Raw genomic sequence first — 27,786 nt, 5'->3', positions numbered from 1 at the left:
ATGCTACTCTCTTACTTCGTCCCAGCTCACCCTTCCCCCTCCCTGTGTCCTCAAGTCCATTCTCTACATCTGTGTCTTTATTCCTGTCCTGCTCCTAGGTTCATCAGAACCATTTTTTTAAAGATTCCATATATATGTGTTAGCATACGGTATTTGTTTTTCTCTTTCTGACTGACTTCACTCTGTATGACAGACTCTAGGTCCATCCACCTCACTACAAATAACTCAATTGTGTTTCTTTTTATGGCTGAGTAATATTCCATTGTATATATGTGCCACATCTTCTTTATCCATTCATGTGTCGATGGACAATTAGGTTGCCTCCATGTCCTGGCTATTGTAACTAGAGCTGCAAGGAACATTGTGGTACATGATGCTTTCTGAATTATGGTTTTCTCAGGGTATATGCCCAGTAGTGGGATTGCTGGGTCATATGGTGGTTCTATTTTTAGTCTTTTAAGGAACCTCTATACTGTTCTCTATAGTGGCTGTATCAATTTACATTCCCACCAACAGTGCAAGAGGGTTCCCTTTTCTCCACACCGTCTCCAGCATTTATTGTTTGTAGATTTTTTTGGTGATGGCCATTCTGACTGGTGTGAGGTGATACCTCATTGTAGTTTTGATTTGCATTTCTCTGATGATTGGTCATGTTGACCATCTTTTCATGTGTTTGTTGGCAATCTGTATATCTTCTTTGAAGAAATGTCTATTTAGGTTTCTGCCCGTTTTTGGATTGGGTTGTTGGTTTTTTTGATATTGAGCTGCATGAGCTGCTTGTAAATTTTGGAGATTAATCCTTTGTCAGTTGCTTCATTTGCAAATATTTTCTCCCATTCTGAGGGTTGTCTTTTCATCTTGTTTATGGTTTCCTTTGCTGTGCAAGAGCTTTTAAGTTTTATTAGGTCCCATTTGTTTATTTTTGTTTTTATTTCCATTTCTCTAGTAGGTGGGTCAAAAAGGATCTTGCTGTGATTTATGTCATAGAGTGTTCTGCCTATGTTTTCCTCTAAAGGTTTTATAGTGTCTGGCCTTACATTTAGGTCTTTAATCCATTTTGAGTTTATTTTTGTGTATGGTGTTAGGAAGTGTTCTAATTTCATTTTTTTACATGTAGTTGTCCAGTGTTCCCAGCACCACTTATTGAAGAGGCTGTCTTTTCTCCATTGTATACTCTTGCCTCCTTTATCAAAGATAAGGTGACCATATGTGCGTGGGTTTATCTCTGGGCTTTCTATCCTGTTCCATTGATCTATATTTCTGTTTTTGTGCCGGTACCATACTGCCGTGATTACTGTAGCTTTGTAGTATAGTCTGAAGTCTGGGCACCTGATTCCTCCAGCTCTGTTTTTCTTTCTCAAGGTTGTTTTGGCTATTCGGGGTCTTTTGTGTTTCCATACAAATTGTGCAATTTTTTGTTCTAGTTCTGTGAAAAATGCCATTAGTAGTTTGATAGGAATTGCATTGAATCTGTAGATTGCTTTGGGTAGTATAGTCATTTTCACAATGTTGATTCTTCCAATCCTAGAGCATAGTATATCTCTCCATTTGTTTGTATCATCTTTAATTTCTTTCATCAGTGTCTTATAGTTTTTTGCATACAGGTCTTTTGTCTCCTTAGGTAGGTTTATTCCTAGGTATTTTATTCCTTCTGTTGCAGTGGTAACTGGGAGTGTTTCCTTCATTTCTCTTTCAGATTTTTCATCATTAGTGTATAGGAATGCAAGAGATTTCTGTGCATTAATTTTGTATCCTGCTACTCTACCAAAATCATTGATTAGCTCTGGTAGTTTTCTGGTAGCATCTTTAGGATTCTCTATGGATAGTATCATGTCATCTGCAAACAGTGACAGTTTTCCTTCTTCTTTTCCAATTTGGATTCCTTTTTATTTCTTTTTCTTCTCTGATTGCCGTGGCTAAAACTTCCAAAACTATGTTGAATACTAGTGGTGATAGTGGGCAACCTTGCTTTGTTCCTGATCTTAGAGGAAATGGTTTCAGTTTTTCACCATTGAGAATGATGTTGGCTGTGGGTTTGTCATATATAGCCTTTCTTATGTTGAGGTAGGGTCCCTCTATGCCTACTTTCTGGAGAGTTTTTATCATATATGGGTGTTGAATTTTGTTGAAAGCTTTTTCTGCATCTATTGAGATGATCATATGGTTTTTCTCCTTCAATTTGTTGATAAGGTGTATCACATTGATTGATTTGCATATATTGAAGAATCCTTGCATTCCTGGGATAAACCCCACTTGATCGTGGTGTATGATCCTTTTAATGTGCTGTTGGATTCTGTTTGCTAGTATTTTGTTGAAGATTTTTGCATCTATGTTCATCAGTAATATTGGCCTGTAGTTTTCTTTTTTTGTGACATCTTTGTTTGGTTTTGGTATCAGGGTGATGGCGGCCTTGTAGAATGACTTTGGGAGTGTTCCTCAGCTGTATTTTGGAAGAGTTTGAGAAGGGTAGGTGTTAGCTGTTCTCTAAATGTATGATAGAATTCACCTGTGAAGCCATCTGGTCCTGGACTTTTGTTTGTTGGAAGATTTTTAATCACACTTTCAATTTCAGCACTTGTGATTGGTCTGTTTATATTTTCTATTTCTTCTTGGTTCAGTCTCGGAAGGTTGTTACCACAATTTTTAAAAAAGCAAAGGAAGAATAAACACAGAATTCAGGATAGTGATTGTCTTGGGGTTGGAAGAGGCAAGGGAATAGGATAGGGAAGGAGCACGTAGCTATATTTTAAGTTATTATTAATGTTCTAGTTCTTGATTTGGGTAGTGAGTTCATGGGTCTTCACTGTATTACAAATGTATGCATGCATGGATCAGAGATGACAATATATGAATCATCAACTAAAATGATTAATCCAAATCTGTACACCAAATCTGTGGTCCATTAAAAAAGTAATTGACCGTACACTTCTCATTTCGGCACAGGAGTGAGAATAAGTTTTAGATTCCTGGTTCCTCCTTTGGAGAGAAGCAAAAGGAATGTGGCATAATTATGCCACTGCTTTTCTGAGTCATTTCTTATCTTAAAAATTGGGAAGTTTCCAAGACACTCTATTAAATTGTAGCAATATTTTGGCTTAACAGAGCGACTGATGAATTTACATCAGCATGCTATTCAGAGAGGGACATTGAGTTGTATTAATCCAGAGATCAAAGAAGTGGAGAGGGAGAAATGGCCAGATTATGGCTAGTGCATTAAATTGAATAGTTGAGATGGTAGGAGATAAAACCAGAGGATTGGCAGAGAAGAGAGGGAGGTGGGAATTGGTTTCCTTTCCTTTTCCTTTCTTCCTCCTGCCCCGCCCCTCCAGTATATATCTATTTCCCCCTGTGTCTCTTTCTTTTTTTCACTTTCTTTCTTCAGCTCTCTTTTTTCCTTCTCTCTCTCTCTTTTTTTTCTCTTTCTCTCTGTCTCTGTCTCATTTTCTTTCTTCGTGACCCAAGTAGGGCAGGAAGACTCTGGATTAAAATGTAGTGACAAATCCCAGTACAGGGGACTCTCAAGTTATGCATGGTTCTTAAGACAAAGAGTCTGAAGGATGGCTGGTTTCCATATTAAATGTCTGCATAACCACATAGCACAGGGAGATCAGCTCAGAGCTTTGTGACCATCTAGAGGGGTGGGATAGGGTGGGTGGGAGGGAGGTGCAAGAGGGAGGAGATATGGGAATATATGTATAAGTATAGCTGATTCACTTTGTTATAAAGCAGAAACTAACACACCATTGTAAAGCAATTACACTCCAATAAAGATATTTTTTAAAAAGTCTGCATAAGCTGCTTAGCATTAGAATTTATTTTACAAAAATATATTAAAATTAATATTTACTATATGCTTTCTTTTTTGCTGTGTTGTTTTTTAAAATTTACCATATTTACTTTTAATGACCACTCTGTAAGGTGTACCTGTTTTATAGTAAGCTAAAATGGGGTTCCATAGCAAGAGCACACTCAGGCAGTCTAACTCCGGAGTCTAACCAGTGTACTATATTGCTTCTGTGAGTTGTTTTTGTCATCAGCCTCTGTTGACAAAATCTTTGACATCAATCAGCAGATCAGGGCAGCTGGTCATCTTAAATTAGTAGCATCAGTTGTCCCTCAGGAAGAAGCAGGGTCTGTTGCTGAATCTGCCTGAGGAGGATCAAGAGGAGTGTATATCAGACAGGGACCTGGGAGGAAATGGGGGTATACTCAGCTGGACTTCAGAAAAGAATTTAACGAAGGTGTGGGCAGGAGTAAAGGAACCAACAGGGGATATTGAGAGCATCCAGACAGAAGCTGTTATCATCTGTCAGAAAGAGGCAAGGTAAGGAAAGGATGTTACTGGAACCTAGTGATAAACCCATTACATATTAACATAAAAACATATTTTATGAAAATAGCTATATTTTCCAAACAAAAATAATTTAGTGAAAAGAGTAACATTGTTTTACATTTCCAGAAATCTCTTTAATGTCTGGCTTAATAAAAGGTAGCTAGATTCTCATATCTCCTTCTACATTTAATTTTTTGCAATATTACATGCCATGTAGCCTCTGGGAAACTGGTGAGAGAATGAGAATAAAAAAGACAAATTTTTTTTTTTTTAAGAAACTGTCTTTTAAGTTTTTGATCCTCTTCAGCCTCTATTTGGATTTCTTTTTCTTTTTTTTACAATTTAATTTTTATTTTATACTGGAATATAGTTGATTTACATTGTTGTGTTAGTTTCAGGTGTACAGCAAAGTAATTCAGTTATACATATACATACATACATTCTTTTTCAGATTCTTTTCCCATGTAGGTTATTACAGAATATTGAGTAGAGTTCCCTGTGCTATACAGTAGGTCCTTGTTGATTATCTGTTTTATATATAGTAGTGTGTATATGTTAATCCCAGCCTCCTAATTTATCCCTCCCCCCACCTTTCCCCTTGGGAAACCATAAGTCTGTTTCTGTTTTGTAAATAAGCTCTCTTGTATCATTTTTTTATATTCCACATATAAATCATATGACATGATATTTGAGAAAGACAAAATAACATCTTAATATTATTATGAAAATAGTTTTGACTTTACAAATTTTCTGAAAGTGTCTCAAGGACTCTTTAGAAAGTAGGGAGTAGGGAGAGTGTCACACTTTGAGAACTGCTGTTTTATAATATAGTATATTATAGCATAGTATGATCTGTGCTCATTTAACCCTTTCATAGTTGTTACACAGTGAGCAATTAAGACTGTGACTATAAAGCACATGTGTGATATTCAGTGAGTATGTTTATTAGAACCTTTAATGCAAAATAAAAAAAGAACAGTAATGATGAAAGAATTTAATGAAAAAATATAAATGATACATAAGTAGTGATATACACTATCACTACTATAAATTAGAAAATCACAAGTATTTGAAACACCTGTGAGTGTTCTAAGAGCATTGTTCGATACAACATATGCCATTTATACAGATATGAGGATCACTTACTTTACGGCTTGGAGACCACTTATGCATAATTTGGTAAAACCATTTGGTCTCTGGTGCTGTAGGCACCAAGAGTCCTATTTTACTAGCAAGTATTGAGCACCTGCCAAGGTACTGTACCATGGATGCTTCGGGAGTACAAGTAACTATGACATGGTCTCAGTCCTGAAAAAGAAGTATTGTAAGATAACCATTGACTGACAACCAGCCATGGAAGCTCAGAGACTGTCAAAGAGATCCCATGATTGCTGAAAGGAGTCTTGGAATCTTCTAAGAGAGGAAGACCATTGTAAGCAGATGAGAGGAACGGTGTGTTATAGTGGAAGTAGTAAGATCCATTCTATAGTGTACATGTGTGGGATACCTCAGGAAGGATATGGCAGGTAACTCTTGAACAGAGTCTTGAAAGATGAGTAGGTATTCGACAAGTGGATAAAGGAGAAGGACATTTCAGATAGAAAATAGCATGGAAATGGCAAATAATTGAATATTACTGGCGTAGAAAGTTCAAGGAGGTAACAATTAGAAGCAGCATCAGAGAGATAGGCTAAGCAATGTGGACTTTATTCTGAAGGCAATGAGAAGGTATTGAAAGGTTTTTAAAGGAGAGTAATATCAGATTCACATTTTAGAAGATGTCAGAGAAAACCAGAGCTGAACAATAGTTAAAGCAGAAAAAACAGATTTTGTTCAGGAACTATTGTAATAGGGGGAAAAGAGACCTCAGTATAGAACTGAGTTCAATTCTGAGTACTGCATGGAATAGTAGGGATTTATAGCCAAGGAGTGAGACTGTGTGTGTGTGTGTGTGTGTGTGTGTGTGTGTGTGTGTGTGTGTGAAGGGGAGCTGGGGATTAGTGGATGGAAAATTATGAAGGGAATAGGGTAATTTTTGCTAAACTGACCTAATAGGATTCTGGCTGAAGGCAAGCCAGAGTGATCAGATGTCACTGGGGGATGGTGGGAGTTGAGGAGTTTGACCAGATATCAAGAGTGATTAGATATCAAGGGTGGGGATTCTTGCTAAACTGACTTAGCAGGATTCTTGCTAAAACTCCATTCTCCAAAGACAAGGAAACCTACATAAGAAGAGCATTCAGAGGAGCAAACTAAAAGTTGGTCAAAGAGAGAATCTTTGTCAAAAGTTACTTTGGAGCACTGTTGGAAGACTGAGGCAGGTAGACGGAAGTTCTTACGGTAGTCTGGATAAGAGCTAACTGGGGACAACTAAGCTTTACTCATAGAGATAGGAGTGAAAGGGATGAATTAAATAAATTTAATGTGATATGGATTGTACATTCATGTAATGCTATTTGGACAGATGCTGTATATAAATGACAAGAGATTCCTAAATCCTTGCTTTGCTTCCTATTATCTTTTTTAATGGGCTGAATGGAATATATGTGTGTGAATGTGTGTGTGTGTGTGTGTGTGTGTGTGTGTAGATATAGATGTATTTGTTGTTGGATTGACATACATATTAAAGGCAATTTTTTTTTTGGCTGCGCTGTGCAGCCTGTGGGATCTTAGTTCCCCAACCAGGGATGGAACCCGAGCCCCCTGCAGTGGAAGCGTGGAGTCCTAACCACTGGACCGCCAGGGAATTCCCCTAAAGGCAATTTAAATGATTTTAGTTTCAGAAACTTGTGACAACTTGGGGTGTGAAGAAACCAGGGCAGGAAGGCCATAGACATATGGCTTTATTGAAGAGAGGCCCACAGTCATGGTAGAGGTAGAGGTATGGGCAGACCTGGTATTTTTTGGGGAACTGCCATAGATGACAGAGAATAATATACCTTGGAATAGAGTGCTATGTTCCTGAATACATACATTTGGGAGGACTTTTACAAATGTGACAGACAATCATTTGGGGGAGGAGATAACTATAAAAGATATATATATATGATAACTGTAGTGAGAGCACTATAAAAGTAAAGGTGTTTTGAAAAGTATGGTACATTTTCCCCCTCCCATAAATCAGAGATTTAAATAATGTAAATAGGAATTTTATGAATATTTTGTTCCATTTTGAATTAGAAGCTTTAGAAAAGGTCTAGTTTTAATTTTGATTCATTGTTGTCTTTTTGGGGATGAGGAATCTTAAGTATATAGTTCAATATGATATAGTTCAATAGTACATGTTATTCCATATTTTAGATCATCATTTTTTTTCCCTGTTTCAAGAGGTAAATTTTACTCACACTGTTTAAAAAAAAAAAAAAAGCATATATGAAGATACTCACCATTGCTTTGTGTTAGAAAAATGCAAATCAAACGTACAAAGAAGCATCACCTAGAACCACTCAGAATGGCCATCATCACAAAGTCTACAAACAAGAAATACTTGAGAGGGTGTGGAGAAAAGGAAAACCTATTACGCTATTGGTGGGAATGCCAACTGGTAACAGCCACCATGGAGCACAGAATGGAGGTTACCAGGGGATGGGGGGGGGGAGGGATAAAATGGAAATTGGGATTGACATATACACACTACTGTATATAAAAGAGACAACAAATAAGGACCTACTGTATATAGCACAGGGAACTCTACTCAGCACTCTGTAATGACCTATATGGGAAAGGAATCTAAAAAGGAGTGGATATATGTACATGTATAACTGATTCACTTTGCTGTGCAGCAGAAAGCAACAAAACATTGTAAATCAACTATACTCCAAAAAAATTGAAACTGAAGTGAAATGAAATGAAATAAAATAAAACAAAATAAAATAGAGCTACCAGATGATCTAGCAAGTTCACTCCTGTGCGCATATCTGGAGAAAAGCATAAATTGAAAAGATACATCTTCCCCAGTGTTCACTGCAGCACTGTTTACAATAGCCAAGACATGGAAGCAACCAAAAGGTCCATTGACATATGAATGGGTAAAGAATATGTGGTACATATATACAATGGAATATGACTCAGCCATAAAATAGAACAAAATAATGCCATTTGCAGTAACATGGATGGACCTGGAGATGATCACACCAAGTGAAGCAAGTCAGAGTAAGACAAATACCTTATGGTATCACTTATAGGTGGAATCCCAAAATTGATACAAATGAACTAACTTACAAAACAGAAACAGACTCACAGACTTAGAAAACAAAATTATGGTTACCAAAGGGGAAAGGTGGGGGGGGGGTAGGGATAACTCAGGAACTTAGGGTGAACATGAAAACACTACTATACATAAGATAGATAAGCAACAAGGACCTACTATATAGCACAGGGAACTCTACTCAATATTCTGGGAATACCTTTATGAGAAAATAATCTGAAAAAGAATGAATATATGCATATATGTAACTGAATCACTTGTTGTGCATCTGAAACTAACACAACATTGTAAATCAATTATACTCCAATAAAATTTAAATTAAAAAATAAAATCACCTATACTTCAAAAGAAAAAAAAAGAATTCACATATATTTTTATGGCTTGATAGCTTACTTTTTTAGTGCTCAATGTTATTCCATTCCCAGAATATATTAATACTATATTGTTTCATTCATCTGTTGGAGAACACCTTAGTTTCATTCACATTTTGGCAATATTGAATAAGGTGCTATAAATATCCATATGCAGGTTTTTGTCTGGACATATGTTTTAAACTACTTTCAGTATATATCCATGAGAACACTTGCTGGTTTGTATGGTAAGAGAATGTTCAATATTATAGCAAGTGTCAATCAGACTACCAAAGTAACTATTATTTTTCATTTCCACCAATAACAAATGAGATTTCCTATTGTTCCACGTCCTTTACAGCATTTGTTCTTGTCATTGTTCACATTTTGGCCATTCTAAGTGTTACATAGTGGTATATAATTGTATTTTTAATTTGCTTTTTAGTGGCAGCATGTAGTCTGGATTATTCTTCCATATACTTATATGCAAAGTGTCTATTTTCTTTGGTGAGATGTCCATAAAGTATATTGGTCTACATTTTATTTAGGCTGCTTTTATTTTTTTCTACCCAATCTGTATTTATTTTATTTCTTTTCATGCCTTATTTCATTAGCATGGACTTGGAGTAAAACATTGAAAAGGAGTGATGAAAGGGAACATCCTTGCTTTTTACCTGAACTTAGTGGAAAATCTTCACATTTTTTACTGTTAATCATGATGTAAGATAAAAGTTTTTTGTAGTTTTTTTGTTATCAACTTTAGAAAGCTTCAGTCTATTTCTTTAACGAGAATTTTTATGAAGAATGGGTGTTGGATTTTTTCAGAGGTCTTCTGAAAATCTGTTGATATGCTGATGATTGTCTTCTTTAGGGTGTTGATATGATGGATATAATTATTTGATTTTAGAATATTGAAGCAGACTTGCATACCTGGGATTAATCCCTCTCATTCATGATAAAAAATTCTCTCAAAATATTGTTGAATTTGATTTGTTAATATTTTGTTGAGGATTTTTGCATCGATGTTCCTGAGAGATATTGGTCAGTAGTTTTCTCTACTATTCATATTTTCCTCTGAGTTTGGATATTTTGGTTTTCATGTCAGACATTCATTTGGGGAAATTCTCAGTCTTTTTAAAAAATATTTTCTGTTCTTTATTATCTTTATTCTCCTCCTGCCATACCCATTATGTATATTTCTCACAGATATTTCTCCTCAGCCAGCTCTTTCTTTGACTGCTTTTTTTTTAGATTCCACATATAAGCACTATCATATGACATTGTCCCTCTGTGTCTGACTCGCTTCACTCAATATAACAATCTCTAGGTCCATCCATGTTGCTGCAAAACCCTTCATTGTTAAGGATAACTCTCAATTTTTTTCCAGTGCTGTCAGCAGTTCTTTCTGGCAGACATGTGATAACACTTTTTAAACAGGGGTATTGAGACCAAGGCTCCTGACCTCTGACATGTTGACCTCCAAATGGAAAAATCCTTTCTCTGTGTGAATAAAGGCGGCCTTCAAGGTCCAGGTTTCAGGGAACTGGCCCGGGGTCCCAAGGATGGTAGCGGCTTCAGCCGGTGGGGTCCCTCCAGAGCTGGCAGCCTCAGTGAGGCCACCCTCCCATTGGGCTCCGGGGCAGCTCAGTGACAGCGGAGGGAAGAGACCCCGAGCCAGGAGTTCCAGCTCTGCAGAAACGCGGGCTCCATTCTGGGTGCTGGGGGTGGAGCTATATCACCATTTAGTTTTCTTCAAGCTCTTACTGACAATTTGTCTTTTCTTTGTGAACAATATACAGAAGAATGCTAAATCATGATCTATGGGAAATTATATGAAGCCTGTAATTTACCTCAGGGCATTTCCAATCTACTAGTAGTTTATTGAGCAGCCAGCACCAAGCAACTATATCTGCATTTATGGTGCTAGGATTTCCAGCAAATGTAGTTGTCCTTCTTTGGTACTTAAGTGAAACTATAGTTGCAGTGTACGTAATGATCTCAGTCTCAAATAAAATTTGTAGACAAGGCAAGAAGAAGCAACTAACTTTGTCTTGCCACCCACCCTCAGAAAACCCCACAAAAAACCCAAACAGTTGTGTGTGTGAGAGTGTACTATTATTATACACCACAGAATGCATTGAATACATCATGAAGATTTATATTTGTTGGTTCTGGAAATCTTTAAGGAACATATACTAAAGAGGTATATTAATTCTCTATGGGTATATTAAATACCATACTCAGTAGCCAAAAGTAATTAAATATAATCTTTCTTTTTCTACCAGTATTATCCAAAACTGCTTCATCTGTTTCAAAGCTCCTCTTGGTTAATTAGAAGAAACAGTTCTGAACTTCTAAATCACTGTGGATATTTGACATCTCAGGTTTCATATATTTAAAACCCAACCTTCAGTTTTCTCTGCTAAACCACACCTTCCCCTGATCTACCTATTCCTGTTAGTGGCAGTACTTTTCTTCTAAACCTCAAAACCTCAGCTTCTTTTCTCGATTCCTTTCACTGCCTCTACTTCAAATTCAAATCCTTAGCATTTTCCTCGATTCCTTTCCTCAGCTTCAGCCTTCACATACAATCTATCACTAAGTCTTATTGATTCTTTTTGCAGTGTAATCTCATTATATTTCCATTTTCACCGTTACCACCTTATTTTAGCCATTATTATTTTTGTGGTAAAATACACATAACATAAAAGCTACCATTTTAACCATACAAAATTATAAAATTCAGTGGCATTAAGTTCACAGTGTTGAACATTCACAGTGTTGTATGATCATCATTAGAATCTAGTTCCAGAACTTTTATCACCAACCCAAGCAGAAACTCTATATCCATTAAGCAGTCTCTCCTCATTACCTCCTCCCCGTAGGCCCTGACAACTATTAATCTGCTTTCTGTTTCTATGGATTTGCCTATTCAGAGTATTTCATATAAATGCAGTCATACAATATGTTGCCTTTTGCATCGGGCTTTTTTTTTTTTTTTTTTTTTAACTGAGTATGTTTTCAGGGTTCATCCATGTTGTAGCGTGTATCAGTATTTCATTCATTTAAAATTTTTTTAAATTTTATATTGGAGTATAGTTGATTTAAAATGTTGAGTTAGTTTCAGGTGTACAGCAAAGTGATTCAGTTATACATATATCTATTCTTTTCTAGATTCTTTTCCCGTATAGGTTATTACAGAGTATTTATTTATTTAGTTATATTTTATTGGAGTATAGTTGCTCTACAATGTTGTGTCAGTTTCTGCTGTACAACGAAGTGAATCAGCCATATGTATACATATATCCCCATATCTCCTCCCTCTTGGACCTCCCTCCCACCACCCCCCCACCATCCCACCCATCTAGTTCATCACAGAGCATGGAGCTGAGCTCCCTGTGCTATACAACAGGTTCCCACTAGCTATCAGTTTTACACATGGTAGTGTATCTATGTCAATCCCAGTCTCCCAATCCATCCCACCTCCCCCTCCCCCCCCGTTATCCATACATTTGTTCTCCATGTTTTTGTCTCTATTTCTGCTTTGCAAATAAGTTCATCTATACTATTTTTCCAGATTCCACATATATGCATTAATATGCAATATTTGTTTTTCTCTTTCTGACTTACTTCACTCTGTATGGCAGTCTCTAGGTCCATCCACATCTCTGCAAATGGCACAATTTCATTCCTTTTTATGGCTGAGTAATATTCCATTGTATATATGTACTACATCTTCTTTATCCATTCCTCTGTTGATGGGCATTTAGGTTGCTTCCATGTCCTGGCTATTGTAAATAGTGCTGCAGTGAACACTGGGGTGCATGTATCTTTTTGAATTATGGTTTTCTCAGGGTATGTGCCCAGGAATGGGATTGCTGGATCACATGGTAGTTCTGTTTTTAGTTTTTTAAGGAACCTCCATACTGTTCTCCATAGTGGCTGTATCAATTTACATTCCCACCAACAGTGCAAGAGTGTTCCTTTTTCTCCCCAGCCTCTCCAGCATTTATTTTTTGTAGATTTTTTTGATGATGGCCATTCTGACTGGTGTGAGGTGATACCTCATTATAGTTTTGATCTGCATTTCTCTAATAATTAGTGATGTTGAGCATCTTTTCATGTGTTTGTTGGCCATCTGTATGTCTTCTTTCAAGAAATGTTTGTGAAGTCTTCTGCCCATTTTTTTGATTGGGTTGTTTGGTTTTTTTGATATTGAGCCACATGAGCTGTTTGTATGTTTTGGAGATTAATCTCTTGTCAGTTGCTTTGTTTGCAAATATTTTCTCCCAATCTGAGGGTTGTCTTTTGGTCTTGTTTATGGTTTCCTTTGCTGTGCAAAAGCTTTTAAGTTTAATTGGTCCCATTTGTTTATTTTTGTTTTTATCTTCATTACTCTAGGAGGTGGGTCAAAAAAGATCTTGCTGCGATTTATGTCAAAGAGTGTTTTTCCTATGTTTTCCTCTAAGAGTTTTATAGTGTCTGGATTTACATTCAGGTCTTTAATCCTTTTTTTTTTTTTTTAAACATCTTTATTGAAGTATAATTGCCTTACAATGGTGTGTTAGCTTCTGCTTTATAACAAAGTGAATCAGTTATACATATACAATATGTTCCCATTTCTCTTCCCTCTTGCATCTCCCTCCCTCCCACCCTCCCCATCCCACCCCTCTAGGTGGCCACAAAGCACCGAGCTGATCTCCCTGTGCTATGCGGCTGCTTCCCACTAGCTATCTATTTTACATTTGGTAGTGTATATATGTCCATGACACTCTCTTACCCTGTCACATCTCACCCCACCCCCTCCCCATATCCTCAAGTCCATTCTCTAGTAGGTCTGTGTCTTTATTCCCGTCTTGCCACTAGGTTCTTCATGGCCTTTTTTTTTTTTTTCCCTTAGATTCCATATATATGTGTTAGCATACTGTATTTGTTTTTCTCTTTCTGACTTACTTCACTCTGTATGACAGACTCTAACTCCATCCACCTCATTACAAATACCTCCATTTCATTTCTTTTTATGGCTGAGTAATATTCCATTGTATATATGTGCCACATCTTCTTTATCCATTCATCTGTCGATGGACATTTAGGTTGCTTCCATGTCCTGTCTATTGTAAATAGAGCTGCAATGAACATTTTGGTACATGACTCTTTTTGACCTATGGTTTTCTCAGGGTATATGCCCAGTAGTGGGATTGCTGGGTCATATGGTAGTTCTATTTGTAGTTTTTTAAGGAACCTCCATACTGTTCTCCATAGTGGCTGTATCAATTTACATTCCCACCAACAGTGCAAGAGTGTTCCCTTTCCTCCACACCCTCTCCAGCATTTATTGTTTCTAGATTTTTTGATGATGGCCATTCTGACCGGTGTGAGATATCTCATTGTAGTTTTGATTTGCATTTCTCTAATGATTAATGATGTTGAGCATTCTTTCATGTGTCTGTAGGCCATCTGTATATCTTCTTTGGAGAAATGTCTATTTAGGTCTTCTGCCCATTTTTGGATTGGGTTGTTCGTTTTTTTGTTATTGAGCTGCATGAGCTGCTTGTAAATCTTGGAGATTAATCCTTTGTCAGTTGCTTCATTTGCAAATATTTTCTCCCATTCTGATGGTTGTCTTTTGGTCTTGTTTATGGTTTCCTTTGCTGTGCAAAAGCTTTTAAGTTTCATTAGGTCCCATTTGTTTATTTGTGTTCTTATTTCCATTTCTCTGGGAGCTGGGTCAAAAAGAATCTTGCTGTGATGTATGTCATAGAGTGTTCTGCCTATGTTTTCCTCTAAGAGTTTGATAGTGTCTGCCCTTACACTTAGGTCTTTAATCCATTTTGAGTTTATTTTTGTGTATGGTGTTACAGAGTGTTCTAATTTCATTCTTTTACATGTAGCTGTCCAGTGTTCCCAGCACCACTTACTGAAGAGACTGTCCTTTCTCCATTGTATACTCTTGCCTCCTTTGTCATAGATTAATTGACCATATGTGCATGGGTTTATCTCTAGGCTTTCTACCCTGTACCATTGATTTATATTTCTGTTTTAGTGCCAGTACCATACTATCTTGATTGCTGTAGCTCTGTAGTATAGTCTGAAGTCAGGGAGCCTGATTCCTCCAGCTCCATTTTTCTTTCTCAAGATTGCTTTGGCTTTTCGGGGTCTTTTGTGTTTCCATACAAATTAAAAAATTTTTTGTTGCATTTCTGTGAAAAATGCCATTGGTATTTTGATAGGGATTGCATTGAGTCTGTAGATTACCTTGGGTAGTATAGTTGTTTTGATAATGTTGATTCTTACAGGCCAGAAACATGGTATATCTTACCATCTGTTTGTGTCATCTTCGATTTCTTTCATCAGTATCTTATAGTTTTCTGCATACAGGTCTTTTGCCTCCTTTGGTAGGTTTATTCCTAGCTAGTTTATTCTTTTTGATGTGATGGTAAATGAGACTATTTCTTTAATTTCTCTTTGTGATTTTTTTGTTGTTAGTGTATAGAAATGCAACAGATTTCTGTGTATTAATTTTGTATCCTGCAACTTTACTGAATTCATTGATGAGCTCTAGTAGTTTTCTGGTAGCATCTTTAGGACTTTTTTATGTATAGTATAATGTCATCTACAAACAGTGACAGTTTTATTTCTTCTTTTCCAATTTGGATTCATTTTATTTCTTTTTCTTCTCTGATTGCCATGGCTAGGACTTCCAAAACTATGTTGAATAATAGTGGTGAGAGTGGACAACCTTGTCTTGTTCCTGATCTTAGAGGAAATTATTTCAGCTTTTCACTGTTGAGTGTGATGTTACCTGTGGATTTGTCATATATGGCCTTTATTATGTTGAGGTACGTTCCCTATGCCCCCACTTTCTGGAGAGTTTTTATCATAAATGGGTATTGAATTTTGTCAAAAGCTTTTTCTGCATCTATTGAGATGATCATATGGTTTTTATTCTTCAGTTTGTTAATGTGGTGTATCACACTGATTTGTAGATATTGAAAAATCCTTGCATCCCTGGGATAAATTCCACTTGATTGTGGTGTATGATCCTTTTACTGTATTGTTGGATTCAGTTTGCTAGTATGTTGTTGAGGATTTTTGCATCTATGTTCATCAGTGATACTGGCCTGTAATTTTCTTTTTCTTGTGGTATCTTTGTCTGGTTTTGGTATCAGGGTGATAGTGGCCTCATAGAATGAGTCTGGGAGTGTTCCTTTACAAGTTTTTGGAACAGTTTCAGATGGATAGGTGTTAACTCTTCTCTAAATGTTTCATAAAATTCGCCTGTGAAGCCATCTGTCCTGGACTTTTGTTTGTTGGGAGTTTTTAAAATCACAGTTTCAACTTTAGTACTTGTGATTGGCCTGTTCATATTTTCTATTTCTTACTGGTTCAGTTTTGGGAGATTGTACCTTTCTGAGAATTTGTCTTATTTCCTTTTATTGTTACATTTTATTTCTATAGCAAGTGATGCTGATTTCACATGTACAGTAGTGAAAGTTTGCTTTTTATGCAAATGTAAGCAAAATAAAGGTGGTACACAGAAGTTGCTAAGGATAATGAAAATTGATCAGAAATGTGGTAAAAAAAAATTGTGATGATGGTATGAGAATGACTTGAATTTTGGTAAATACAGACCTGAGCTATGGCAACATATTCCCTTTCCCAAGCTTTTCTAGTTCCAGTCAACCTTCTATACCATTCCCAGAATAATTTAGAATAACTTGGAATAACTTGGATAAGGTCATTCTCTTATTCGTGAACATTTAATGAATCCCCATTTTATAGAAAGTAAAATTCAAGGTTGTTTAGCTAGACATTTGATGTCCTTCATACTCACTTCAACCAAACTAATTTAATTATTATTTTCAAAGCTCACCTTATACTTTCCTACCATTGTGCATTCCTTCATGACATTCCTCTGCTGTAAGTTCCTTTCCCCTTAGTTTCTATTGCCATTCAGTCATTGTATTCTTAAATATTTGTCAAGGGGTCTCATATCTGCTAGGCACTGTACTGTGGGCTAGAACTACAGTAGCTTTCTTATTGAGCTTACACTTGTGGGAGAGGGGATATTAAGTACAGGAATACTTCTTTACTTGCAACAAATAGTGTCATGAAAAAGTAGAGTGTTCTGAAAACAAATAGGACACCTAATCTAGTTGAGATTGAAGGGGTTGTTTCAAAGATGACCACTTGGAGAAAATGTCACTTAAGCTGAGATCTTATTGATGAATAGGCATTAGCTTAATGAAGGAATGGGCTAAGGGAATAGTCTGTGCAAAGGTACTGAGGTGGGAAGGATCTTGGCTCAAGTATGTTAATTCATTCATATGTTTATTTTGCTGTGAAGAAATTTAAGTTTTATGTTGTTTCTCAATAATAATGTACTGGTCTATGCTACTTTACTTTAAAAATATAAATATCTCAATCATATGTTTATTCTATGATATATAATATAGATATATAGTTTAAAAAATACCAAATTTATCATGTAGTTCTTACTCAGTGAATTTTTTTATTTTTATAGAGACTCTTAAAGAAAATACTGTAAATAGTCAAATAATAGATCCAGGTTTTAAAACTATCCAGGGAATTCATCTAGAAGTCCCATTTCTATGTAGAAATTTATATAGATTTGTGATATCTACATATATAATATACTACATATCTATATTATATATCATAGAATAAACATATGATTGAGATATTTATGTATTTATATACAAATCCCCTAGATAACATTTTGGTTTCTCATTATTGCTTGTAGGCACCAGTCAAAAAGTTAGTCAGTAGGAGGGCCTGTTAGGTTCCAGGCAGCCTACTCTGCTATTTACTTTTCTGTCCATTCTCTGATCTGCCTTATGGTTGGCTCTTTGATATCGATGAGAAGGGTACACCAAAGATGCATTTAAATTGTTCTTTTGTTTTCAAATAAACAGAAATACCTGATTTTTGGTAATTCTATAAATATTTTCATTTTTCAAATGTATAGTTGTCTATATAAACAGTGATGTAACAGCTAAGGTTTTTGGATACACGCAGAGAAACCAATTCTGGCTAGCTTCAGCAGGAAAGGAATTTAACTGGTAGTTGAAGAAGCCACAGGAAGACTGAAGAATCAAACTTGGAAAATATACAAAACCTAAGGGTGCTTGCTAGGTGGCAGGAAGGACTATAGCCAAAGTCATGCTACAGGAACGTGTTAGGAAGCCTGTACTATCAGACTTGCACTGTTACTACTGCTACTTTAAATATTTCTTAGTGATAGCATCTTTGTGGTGCTAGCTGGAGTTCAAAGTCTAGGAACTTCTTCCTTTGGCTTCTGCCTTTTGGCTTCCCACCAAAGCTCACATAATAAGAAATTTGCCCTGAGTAAGAAGGGAGTTTGAGCCTAGGAAGACCTTTTAAAAAAAGGGATAGCTGTCCTTCACAACTACTCATTAAAATATATTTCAAAACAATTCTGTGTGATGACAGGTAGCTGTATGCCTCTTGAAATACAAGGTAAAATTGTTCAAGCCATCTCACATTTCTTGAAAACATATAATTGTTTCTGTTTTAAGAAGGGTTGTGGTGGTTTATTAGAGAAAAATTATTTTCTTTTCAAAGTGAAACTATCATAGATATCTCTAAATTTTATAGTACAGGCATGACTAAAATAGATTAGATATGTATTTTTCTAAGAAAAAGAATCACAGAAAGTAAAGGTGATTGCCAGATATGCACATATACTTATTTCAACATTTTTATTTGGTAGAGAAAAGCATTTCATATTTAAAATGTGTTCAAAATATTAGTATAATTTATAACAGTAGATAAAACCAAAATTCACGGTAAACACATACATCCTAATTGCTTCAAAATATCTCAATGAAAAAAAAGTTGCTAAAAAAAATCAAGGGCTTCCCTGGTGGAGCAGTGGTTAAGGATCCGCCTGCCAATGCAGGGGACACGGGTTCGAGCCCTGGTGTGGGAAGATCCCACATGCCGCGGAGCAACTAAGCCCGTGCGCCACAACTACTGACCCTGCGCTCTAGAGCCCACGAGCCACAACTACTGAAGCCCTCGTGCCGCAACTACTGAAGCCCATGCGCCTAGAGCCCGTGCTCTGCAACAAGAGAAGCCACCACAATGAGAAGCCCGCGCACCGCAACGAAGAGTAGCCCCCGCTCGCCGCAACTAGAGAAAGCCCGTGCGCAGCAATGAAGACCCAACGCAGCCAAAAATTAAAAAAAAAAAAAAAAAATCAAATCAAGACCAGAGCTACTAATTCTGTTATGAAATATTTGCACTCTTACCAGTTACCCTTAGCTTATAATTGTCTTCATAGTACATTTCATGAATTACAGCCTTTTTTATAAAACAAGATGGTGTTTAAGGACTTTTTCCAATTTTTAGGAAAAGGAATGTGGATTTGCATAAAAATATTTAGGGAATGTTCATGGATGCTTTTGACTTATGAGTCATGGTCTTGATTTCAGTAATAATACATATTGTAATATAAAATATAGGTCAAATACAGACAGATAACTTTTAGAGACAGAAATGTTTTCATAGCCACAGCAGAATAGTTACAAGCATCAAATCTCCTAGAAAGTTTCCTAACCTAGAAGTGCATGAATGTTCATTACAACAGGCAGGAGAAAGTCAGTTTCCTATTGCAGAATTCTTATCATGTCTGTAGTCAGTTACACTGTTCTAGGTTTTCAAATCCTCCTTTCCAGGACTTCATACTTTTTGATATTTTGAAGAATTCATTCTTTCAACTTTCTGTAATGAGAAGATGAGAGTTTTACAAACTTGGGCTGTTCTTGTTTCCCAGTGATTTAGAAGTTGACATACAAAAACATAACAGCAGGAAAGGGAAGCTAATTATAACCAGAGACCCCTTATCAAAACATTTACACAGGATCATAGCAGAACAATTCTGCAGTTGTCAATTTTATTTTTTCAAAAGATTTGTCTTGGATAAAACATTATAAAATGGAAGTAATCTAGTAACCTACCTTCATTATAACTTTTGCTTGCTTTGACTTGGTATTTAGGCATCTTTGTCCTCTATGTGTTTTCAGGGTGATACTGTTAAGGGAAGATCCAAAACAGTCTTAAATTTTGGATGGAAAAACATAAGAAAAACAAAGTAAAAAAGCCACCACCATTGTTATCTTCAGTGAGTCCATTACTTACATCACTTCTGTTTTGTCACAGTTATTACTTGGGTAAATTATGGAGACTTTCTCAATATCTGCCACTTTCACTGCTTTTACTCCAGGGCCTGTGCAAAGACACCGTCCCCCTTTGAACATGGGGAAGCCTAGAACAGATCATAGCATCAGTTACTAATACATCTGATTGCAATCATATAGCTATGATTTATGTATAATCTTGATTGAAGAATGTGGGCCAGGTTTTCATTAAGGCTAAAGATAGTAATTTGTCAAATAGCACTCAACACTGCTGTTACTGGGAAAGGAGCTTAAGTAAGAAGTTGATGATCTTCTCTTTAAATTTGTAAGCAAACCATTAAAGAATAAGGGGAAGAATGAAAGACGTTTATTGGAGGTCAAGCTTATTTGCCTCTTGCTTTTATGCTCAAGAATTTTTCCAGAAAGCTAATAACATTATCTCATATAAAATCTTCTTAGCAGACATTTAAAACTATTGCTAAAGGCTCTTACCAGATTTTGCAGCCAAATAAGAAATTCTATTAAATTTATCATCTCTAGTTTAAGTAATCATCTCTAGTATTTTAAACATTTCCAATATTCTCTGCCAAACCTATAGTAACTTCTAATGTGTGAGGTTAAATAAAAATTTACTGTATCTTTTAGGATAAAAGTGGAAGAAAAGACATTTGAAGCATTAGAAAATAAATTTATAGGTTGAGAAGTAAAAAGTACCATATACCTTGAACAATTGTAGCACAGAATATCACAGCCAGGACTGTAGCCATGCCCTTCATATTCATGTTTGTCTGTTGCTGCTGCTTTGGCTTTGATACTCTTCTTGGAGGGAGTAGAAATGCTGATCATGGAAGAGAAGTCTTAATTGGCATATATAAGGCATTTTATACACCAGCAGTCCTCTTACGGCAATAGGAATTTCCCTCCTTGAGTCATGTTCCTTTCTTCCAATAGTTTCTATTTTGTTCTCATCTAAATATTACTCTCCCTTCCTTTTGTTACAGGGTTGAAAGTAATACGAATGTGAAAGCTCTTTGTAGATAGTAAAGTGCTGTATAAATATAGAATAGAGTACACCCACATGGGAACCAGCCTTAAGGTAGCATTTCCTAGAAATGTATTTAATTATTGGACTACCCTGGGCAGTGAAATTCTGATTGCCATTCATTCTTCCATTCAGGAAGATTGTCTTCCTATATTCACTCCTTTCACTCTCCATCCTTCACATAACTATATAAAAGAACATTCTTTTAAAAAATTATACTTTTTTGGACTTCCCTGGTGGCACAGTGGTTAAGAATCCGCCTGCCAATTCAGGGAACACGGGTTCGATCCCTGGTGCAGGAAGACCCCACATCGTGGAGCTACTAAGCCCGTGCTTGACAACTACTGAGTCTGTGCTCTAGAGCCCGCGAACCACAACTACTGAGCCTGTGCGCCACAACTACTGAAGCCTGCATGCCCTAGAGCCCATGCTCCGTAACAAGAGAAGCCACGCAATGAGAAGCCCGTGCACTGCAACGAAGAGTAACCCCCGCTCACTGCAACTAGAGAAAACCTGCGTGCCGCAATGAAGACCCAACACAGCCAAAAAAATGAGTAAATAACTAAATAAAGTAAAAAAAAAGTATACTTTTTCTTTTGCTTTTAAATCCAAACTCTTACATGTAAGGCCTATTTTATTTGACATCAAACGACCTTTTATTTCACCTTATTTATATTTTGCTGACTATAATTGCATGTCTGAAGAAGTCTCCTAAACAGCTATACTTCTGAATTTATATCCATTTTTTTTTGCATGTTTAACAGTGTTTACATATATGTATACGTCTCAAGCACTGTTATTTAGTACATAAAGTTGTATGAGTTGTGGATTTTTAAAAAATGATTGTCTTTTCTCATGTGATGTTTTTATTTCTTGGATTCTACTTCCATGTAACCCCTGTTTTCTTTTTCTTTTTACCTTTCCCTCTTAAGCTTTCTAAATCTGTTTATTTTAAATATGTCACTTGCAAACACTTAAAAAATCATATCAAAGGGAACTTCTAATAGGTGAATTTAATTATTTTCCATGTAATTGGTAATCTGTAAGCTTTTTAAAATGCTTCCTTTATGTATCTTTTCTGTCTTTGTTTTCTTTGATTTCTTTCTAACTTTAAATATATTTTCTTTAACATTTTCTTATGTGATTTGAACAAAATACATTGTTTTGTGTTTTGCTAGTAATCTTAGAAAAAGTCAGGTTAAAAATTTTCTTAATAATTTACATCAACCATAAATAGAATCTTCTGGTTCCTCCCTTTGTAAGATGAGAAGAATCACTGTAACTTTCTTTCAAACATTTCTTCCTATTTCCTAGTTTTGTTGGTATAATCTGGGGTTCGTAGCTAGTTTACTATTTTCAGATGATTATTTCACATTACTCAACTTCTTTTTTGAGAATTATGATTACATTTTATTCTGAAATCATATATTTATTTAGACATAGCCTACATTTAAATTATTTTATCAAACACTACAAGTCTTTAAAACCTCTTAGTCTTTATTTTAATTAATCTCAAAGTAGCTGGATATTATTTCTCATTCATTCATTCATTTAACATATATGATTCAAGGCACATTTTCTCACAGGAAAACTGGTAAAGTATCAATAAAAGGAATATGTTCTTGGATTTCATAAATCCTTATCCATTATTTTTTCTTCACTTCAAGTTCTCAGGTAATATGTAGATCCAGAATTATGCAGAGTTGGGACAGGAGGTGGTTCTGTGCTTTAACCTTTTTACTTCTTTATTTGAAACATACAAAAAGTAAGCCTAATTAGGCTCTGGCAGGTGCTAATATGGATGCTCTCTCTTTCCTTAACACTCTCTCCCTTTTTGCTGCCTTTTCCTCCCAGAGTCCCTGCCTTAAAGTTTACTGGAAAGCACCACCCCATTCTACAATAGTTCATTGCTCATTCATTCATAGAACAAATATTTATTTTAGGTGTCTATTACATGCCTGGCACTCTTTTGAGATTTGAAAATAGAGCAGTGAAAAAATCAACCAAGTTCATTTTTGTGTCTTTCACGTTTTACAGTGTTCTATTGTAGAAGGCAGTCTGCCTAATTTCTACTGGTTCTGTAGATGTGTGTCTTTAAGACTATGACTTCTTCTGACCTAAATACTTTCTATTATCACATGAGGAGGGTTAATTTCTATTCATATGTTATGGTTCCTTTAGCACTTTCCTCAGCTTTCCTGTATCCTTTCCTTCTTTTAAGTTTTGATATCTTCATAAAGTTTTCTTCAATACATAGTGATTTCTTCTCCTGGCTTTAGAGCACTTACTGTCTTGTCTAGCTTTATCCAGAAGAAATATAATGGCCACCTACTTAATTTTAAATATTCTAGTAGCCACATTTTTAAATGTTTTTTATTTTTATTTTTTTGGCCATGCTGCGCGGCTTGTGGGATCCTTGTTCTCCAACCAGGTATCAAACCCGTGCTCCCTGCAGTGGAAGTGCGGAGTCCTAACCACTGGACCGCCAGGGAATTATCTCTAGTAGACACATTTAAAAAGTAAAAAGAAACAGGTAAAATTAATTTTAATAATATATTTTATGAAACATGAAAAAGTTATTTCAAAGTGTAATCATTATAAAAACATTAAGAGATTTTAATTTTTTTAGTACTACATCTTCAAATTAGACTAGCCACATTTCAGATGCTTAGTAGCCACGTGTGTTTAGAGATGACCATATTGGACAATACATGTCTAGTTATTCATTTAGCGTATTCTACTACCTTGATACTAAATTTTAAATAAAGATGGGTATGGAAAGAAGGAGAGATACTGTGCTTTTTTTTTTTTTTGGTTTGTTTTAGAAACTTTTCTAAATCTTCCTGGTCCTTTTGTTCTTTCTCTCTTCACTAAGTCATTATATCTCATTGCTCTTTCTTTTTGTTTTATTTATTTATTTATTTATTGGCTGTGTTGGGTCTTCGTTTCGTGCAAGGGCTTTCTCTAGTTGCGGCGAGCGGGGGCCACTCTTCATCGTGGTGTGGGAGCTACTCTTCATCGCCGTGCGCGGGCCTTTCACTATTGCGGCCCCTCCCATTGCGGGGCACAGGCTCCAGATGCACAGGCTCAGCAGCTGTGGCTCACGGGCCCAGTTGCTCCACGGCACGTGGGATCTTCCCAGACCAGGGCTCGAACCCGTGTCCCCTGCATTGGCAGGCAGATTCTCAACCACTGCACCACCAGGGAAGCCCTGCTCTTTCTTTTTGATTAAGCAGGACAAAGATTAAACTGTATTCTCTCTCTTTTTAGTAGTGTTTGCCGTTTTTTGGTTGTTTCTGGAACTGGACTCTTCTAAGTTCATCCACTCAAACAAGTTTCCCCTTGAATTTAAAGGAGGATCCCAGGAAACGAATTTAGTTTTTATAATTAATCACCAAAAACCTTTCCAGCTTAACATTTCTATAATCTGTGATTCATATGAAGTTTTAGTTATGATCCCCAATTATGCAATTAATGTAGAATTTTTAAATGTTTTCAAGTGGGAAGGGATTAGTGCCAGGCACTTAAAGATAATTCCCGACCCACCATTCACTAAGTTTTTGAATAATATATTGCTTGCAGAGAAAAGTAATTGCGACTATTTTGCCAGTTAAATTGGTGAAAAATGGGTTAGGAATGGAACAGTTTCCATTTATTATAAATCAGTATAATGTAACAGAATCCTGTTGTTCTGAGCTTATCACTCCTAGGGAAGAGGTTGCCACACATGTGATAGGCACCTAAAATAATGAATAGATGGAACAGATTGACATAGAGTTCTTAACTCTTAAAAGTATAGTAGTACAAAACCTGAATGCTCTTTTATAAAGAAATTAAGGCATATAAGGCGCTGCCAGTGGATTTTTTCAGAAACCCTTAGTGGAATACTACTTCTGTGATTTTCTTGTAACATTATTAAAATACTTTTCCCAGAAATCAGACATATCCTACAGACTGTGTTCAAGGCAGTTATTAGGCACTGGGCAAGGCTGTATTTTTTCCACTGATGTGTATAAAATTGATGCCTAATAAGAACCTGCAGTATAAAAAAACAAACAAACAAAACAACTAATACTAAACTTTCATTGGGTTATTTGTATGGAAATATGTTAATATAAATGTTTCAGACATTACATGAAATTTCTAAAAACCTTATATTTGTATTTGTATGGAAATATGTATGGAAATATGTTAATATAAATGTTTCAGACATTATATGAAATTTCTAAAAATCTTATATTTGTATTTGTATGGAAATATGTATGGGAATATGTTAATATAAATGTTTCAGACATTACATGAAATTTCTAAAAATCTTATATGTTCTGGTATAATGTTATAAGTAATAATCCTAGTTATTACTTTAAAATGTATATCTCAGAAATAACTAATTTTCTTGTCAACTGCATTATTATGAACTTTCATCAAATCTTTAACAGTGGTCATTTTTAAGTCTTTTGTGATTTACAGACAGTTCTGGGTGTACTCTGATGCTTTTGCAAATATGTTCCTATAAAAGGCTTTCATCTTCAAGAAATTCATGGAAAAGACTCTGACAAGTACAGGTTTCTGGTAACTGACTGTACTGCTGAACTGAATGAATAAGCATTTTCAGAACTCTAATGAAAAACTGATGAACTCATAAAAGTGCTAACAAAAGATCAAGATGAAAAAAAAATTAATTACATGGGACTGAGTGAACTGATGAGGATGAGTATAATTTTTGTGACTTTCTGTCTGAATTTAAAAAAAAAAATCCCACAAGGACTCAGAGGCAAAGAATATACAAATCAATTTTCACTGCAAAGTAAAGGAGCTGTTACAGTGGAGGATTACTGGACTGAATGTCAATATTGTGACATAGTATGAGTGTGTTTCATGTTTGGTAATTGCAATCATTGTTGCTTTTGTTGTGGTCATCCATGTACAGTGCTTGGTGTCAGTCTATTTATGTCTTGTAAAAATAAAATACAGTGTGTGTGTGTGAAAAAAAAAATAAATGCAAACAGCGTTTGTATTGTAAAAAAAAAATTGGGGAAAAAATTGTATAAACAATAAAAAAAATCATCAAGGCACTAAGGAATAATGCATATTTTATTGCTGTTTGAAATCATTCCACAGAGACAGTGAATTTTGAATAAGGATGTTTCTGAGCCTATACTTAATCTCTTTCTGGGACTTTGACATAAGAAGACATTTTCAAAAGCTGTACCCCGATAATGTAATCTGGTATTTGAGAATGAGATGTACAAAAGCTCACATTTCATAAGGACAACTTCATCTGTGATATGTGCTACCCCAAACATTGCAGTCTCAAATGCACGCACAAAAGAAGAACCAATTTTCAGGGGCCTCCATCACCATACTGACCAACTGCTAGCCATCTACCTTTCCTCTCCTTTTCAGAATGACAGAAGGAATGGAATCAGAACCTGATACACCTTGCATCAAAGATTACTGAACTCTACCAAATTTCTAATGTTAAAGGAGAGACAGTTATCTGTACTCTGAAGGATGAACACAAAAAGAAAAATGACCTTTTAGCTTTCAGTGATTGAAGATTTGAAAGTTACAGTTCAATTTACTTTGCTTTTTAACTATGCCTTTTCATGCTGGTCAGACACAGGCTATCTGTGTCTTGTTCCTGGAGTTGGATGGCTTTCCATTATCTTAATTAAATTTATTGCAAAGGAGAGGGTTTCCTAGAACAGCTAAGCTATAGGTGATTTATTGAACTATAAGTCTTTGATTTTTCTGGGAAATAAGTTGATTACAATTTCAATCTACCATTCTTCTTCTGAAAAGAAAACTTAATGTTTTACCTTTTTGGAAGGAGAGTTATCAAATAATCATTATTTGCTTTTTTTTTTTTAACATCGTTATTGGAGTATAATTGCTTTACAATGTTGTGTTAGTTTCTGTTGTATAACAAAGTGAATCAGCTATATGTATACATATATCCCCATATCCCCTCCCTCTTGCGTCTCCCTCCCACACTCCCTATCCCACCCCTCTAGATGGTCACAAAGCACCGAGCTGATCTCCCTGTGCAATGCAACTGCTTCCCACTAGCTATCTATTTTACATTTGGTAGTATATATACAGCAATGCTACTCTCTCACTTTGTCCCAGCTTACCCTTCCCCATCCCTGTGTCCTCAAGTCTCTTCTCTACATCTGCATCTTTATTCCTGTCCTGCCCCTAGGTTCATCAGAACCATTTTTTTTTTTTTAGATTCCATATATATGTGTTAGCATACGGTATTTGTTTTCCTATTTCTGACTTACTTCACTCTGTATGACAGACTCTAGGTCCATCCACCTCACTACAAACAACTCAATTTCGTTTCTTCTTATGGCTGAGTAATATTCCATTGTATATATGTGCCACATCTTTTTTTTTTTTAACATCTTTATTGGGGTATGATTGCTTTATAATGTTGTGTTAGTTTCTGCTGTATAACAAAGTGAATCAGCTATACATATACATATATCCCCATATCCCCTCCCTCTTGCGTCTCCCTCCCACTTTCCCTATCCCACCCCTCTCGGTGGTCACACAGCACCGAGCTGATCTCCCATGTGCCACACCTTCTTTATCCATTCATCTGTTGATGGACACTTAGGTTGCTTCCATGTCCTGGCTATTGTATATTTGCTTTTTTTTTTTAA

General features: G+C 35.9%; 1 protein-coding gene across 2 annotated transcripts; it reads right to left on the bottom strand.

Moving 5' to 3' along the window:
- Positions 1–19,615: 19,615 nt before the first annotated feature.
- On the bottom strand, positions 19,616–20,870 carry CXCL11 (C-X-C motif chemokine ligand 11). 2 transcript variants are annotated; one of them, XM_059924025.1, is made up of 4 exons: positions 20,795–20,870; positions 20,075–20,201; positions 19,894–19,966; positions 19,616–19,657 (listed from the first exon to the last, which is right to left on the bottom strand). In XM_059924025.1, exons 1-4 carry the CDS (start codon positions 20,853–20,855, stop codon positions 19,616–19,618), a joined length of 303 nt encoding a protein of 100 aa, XP_059780008.1. In that variant the 5' UTR covers positions 20,856–20,870. The 2 variants fall into 2 exon arrangements, with proteins under 2 accessions (XP_059780008.1, XP_059780007.1); XM_059924024.1 differs by having other exon boundaries at positions 19,642–19,653; positions 20,795–20,855.
- Positions 20,871–27,786: the final 6,916 nt, after the last annotated feature.

This window comes from Balaenoptera ricei, chromosome 5 (assembly GCF_028023285.1).
Source record: "Balaenoptera ricei isolate mBalRic1 chromosome 5, mBalRic1.hap2, whole genome shotgun sequence".
NCBI lineage: Eukaryota > Metazoa > Chordata > Mammalia > Artiodactyla > Balaenopteridae > Balaenoptera > Balaenoptera ricei.
Note: the sequence above shows the minus strand (reverse complement) of the source record. Positions and strands in the feature narration are given on the sequence as shown.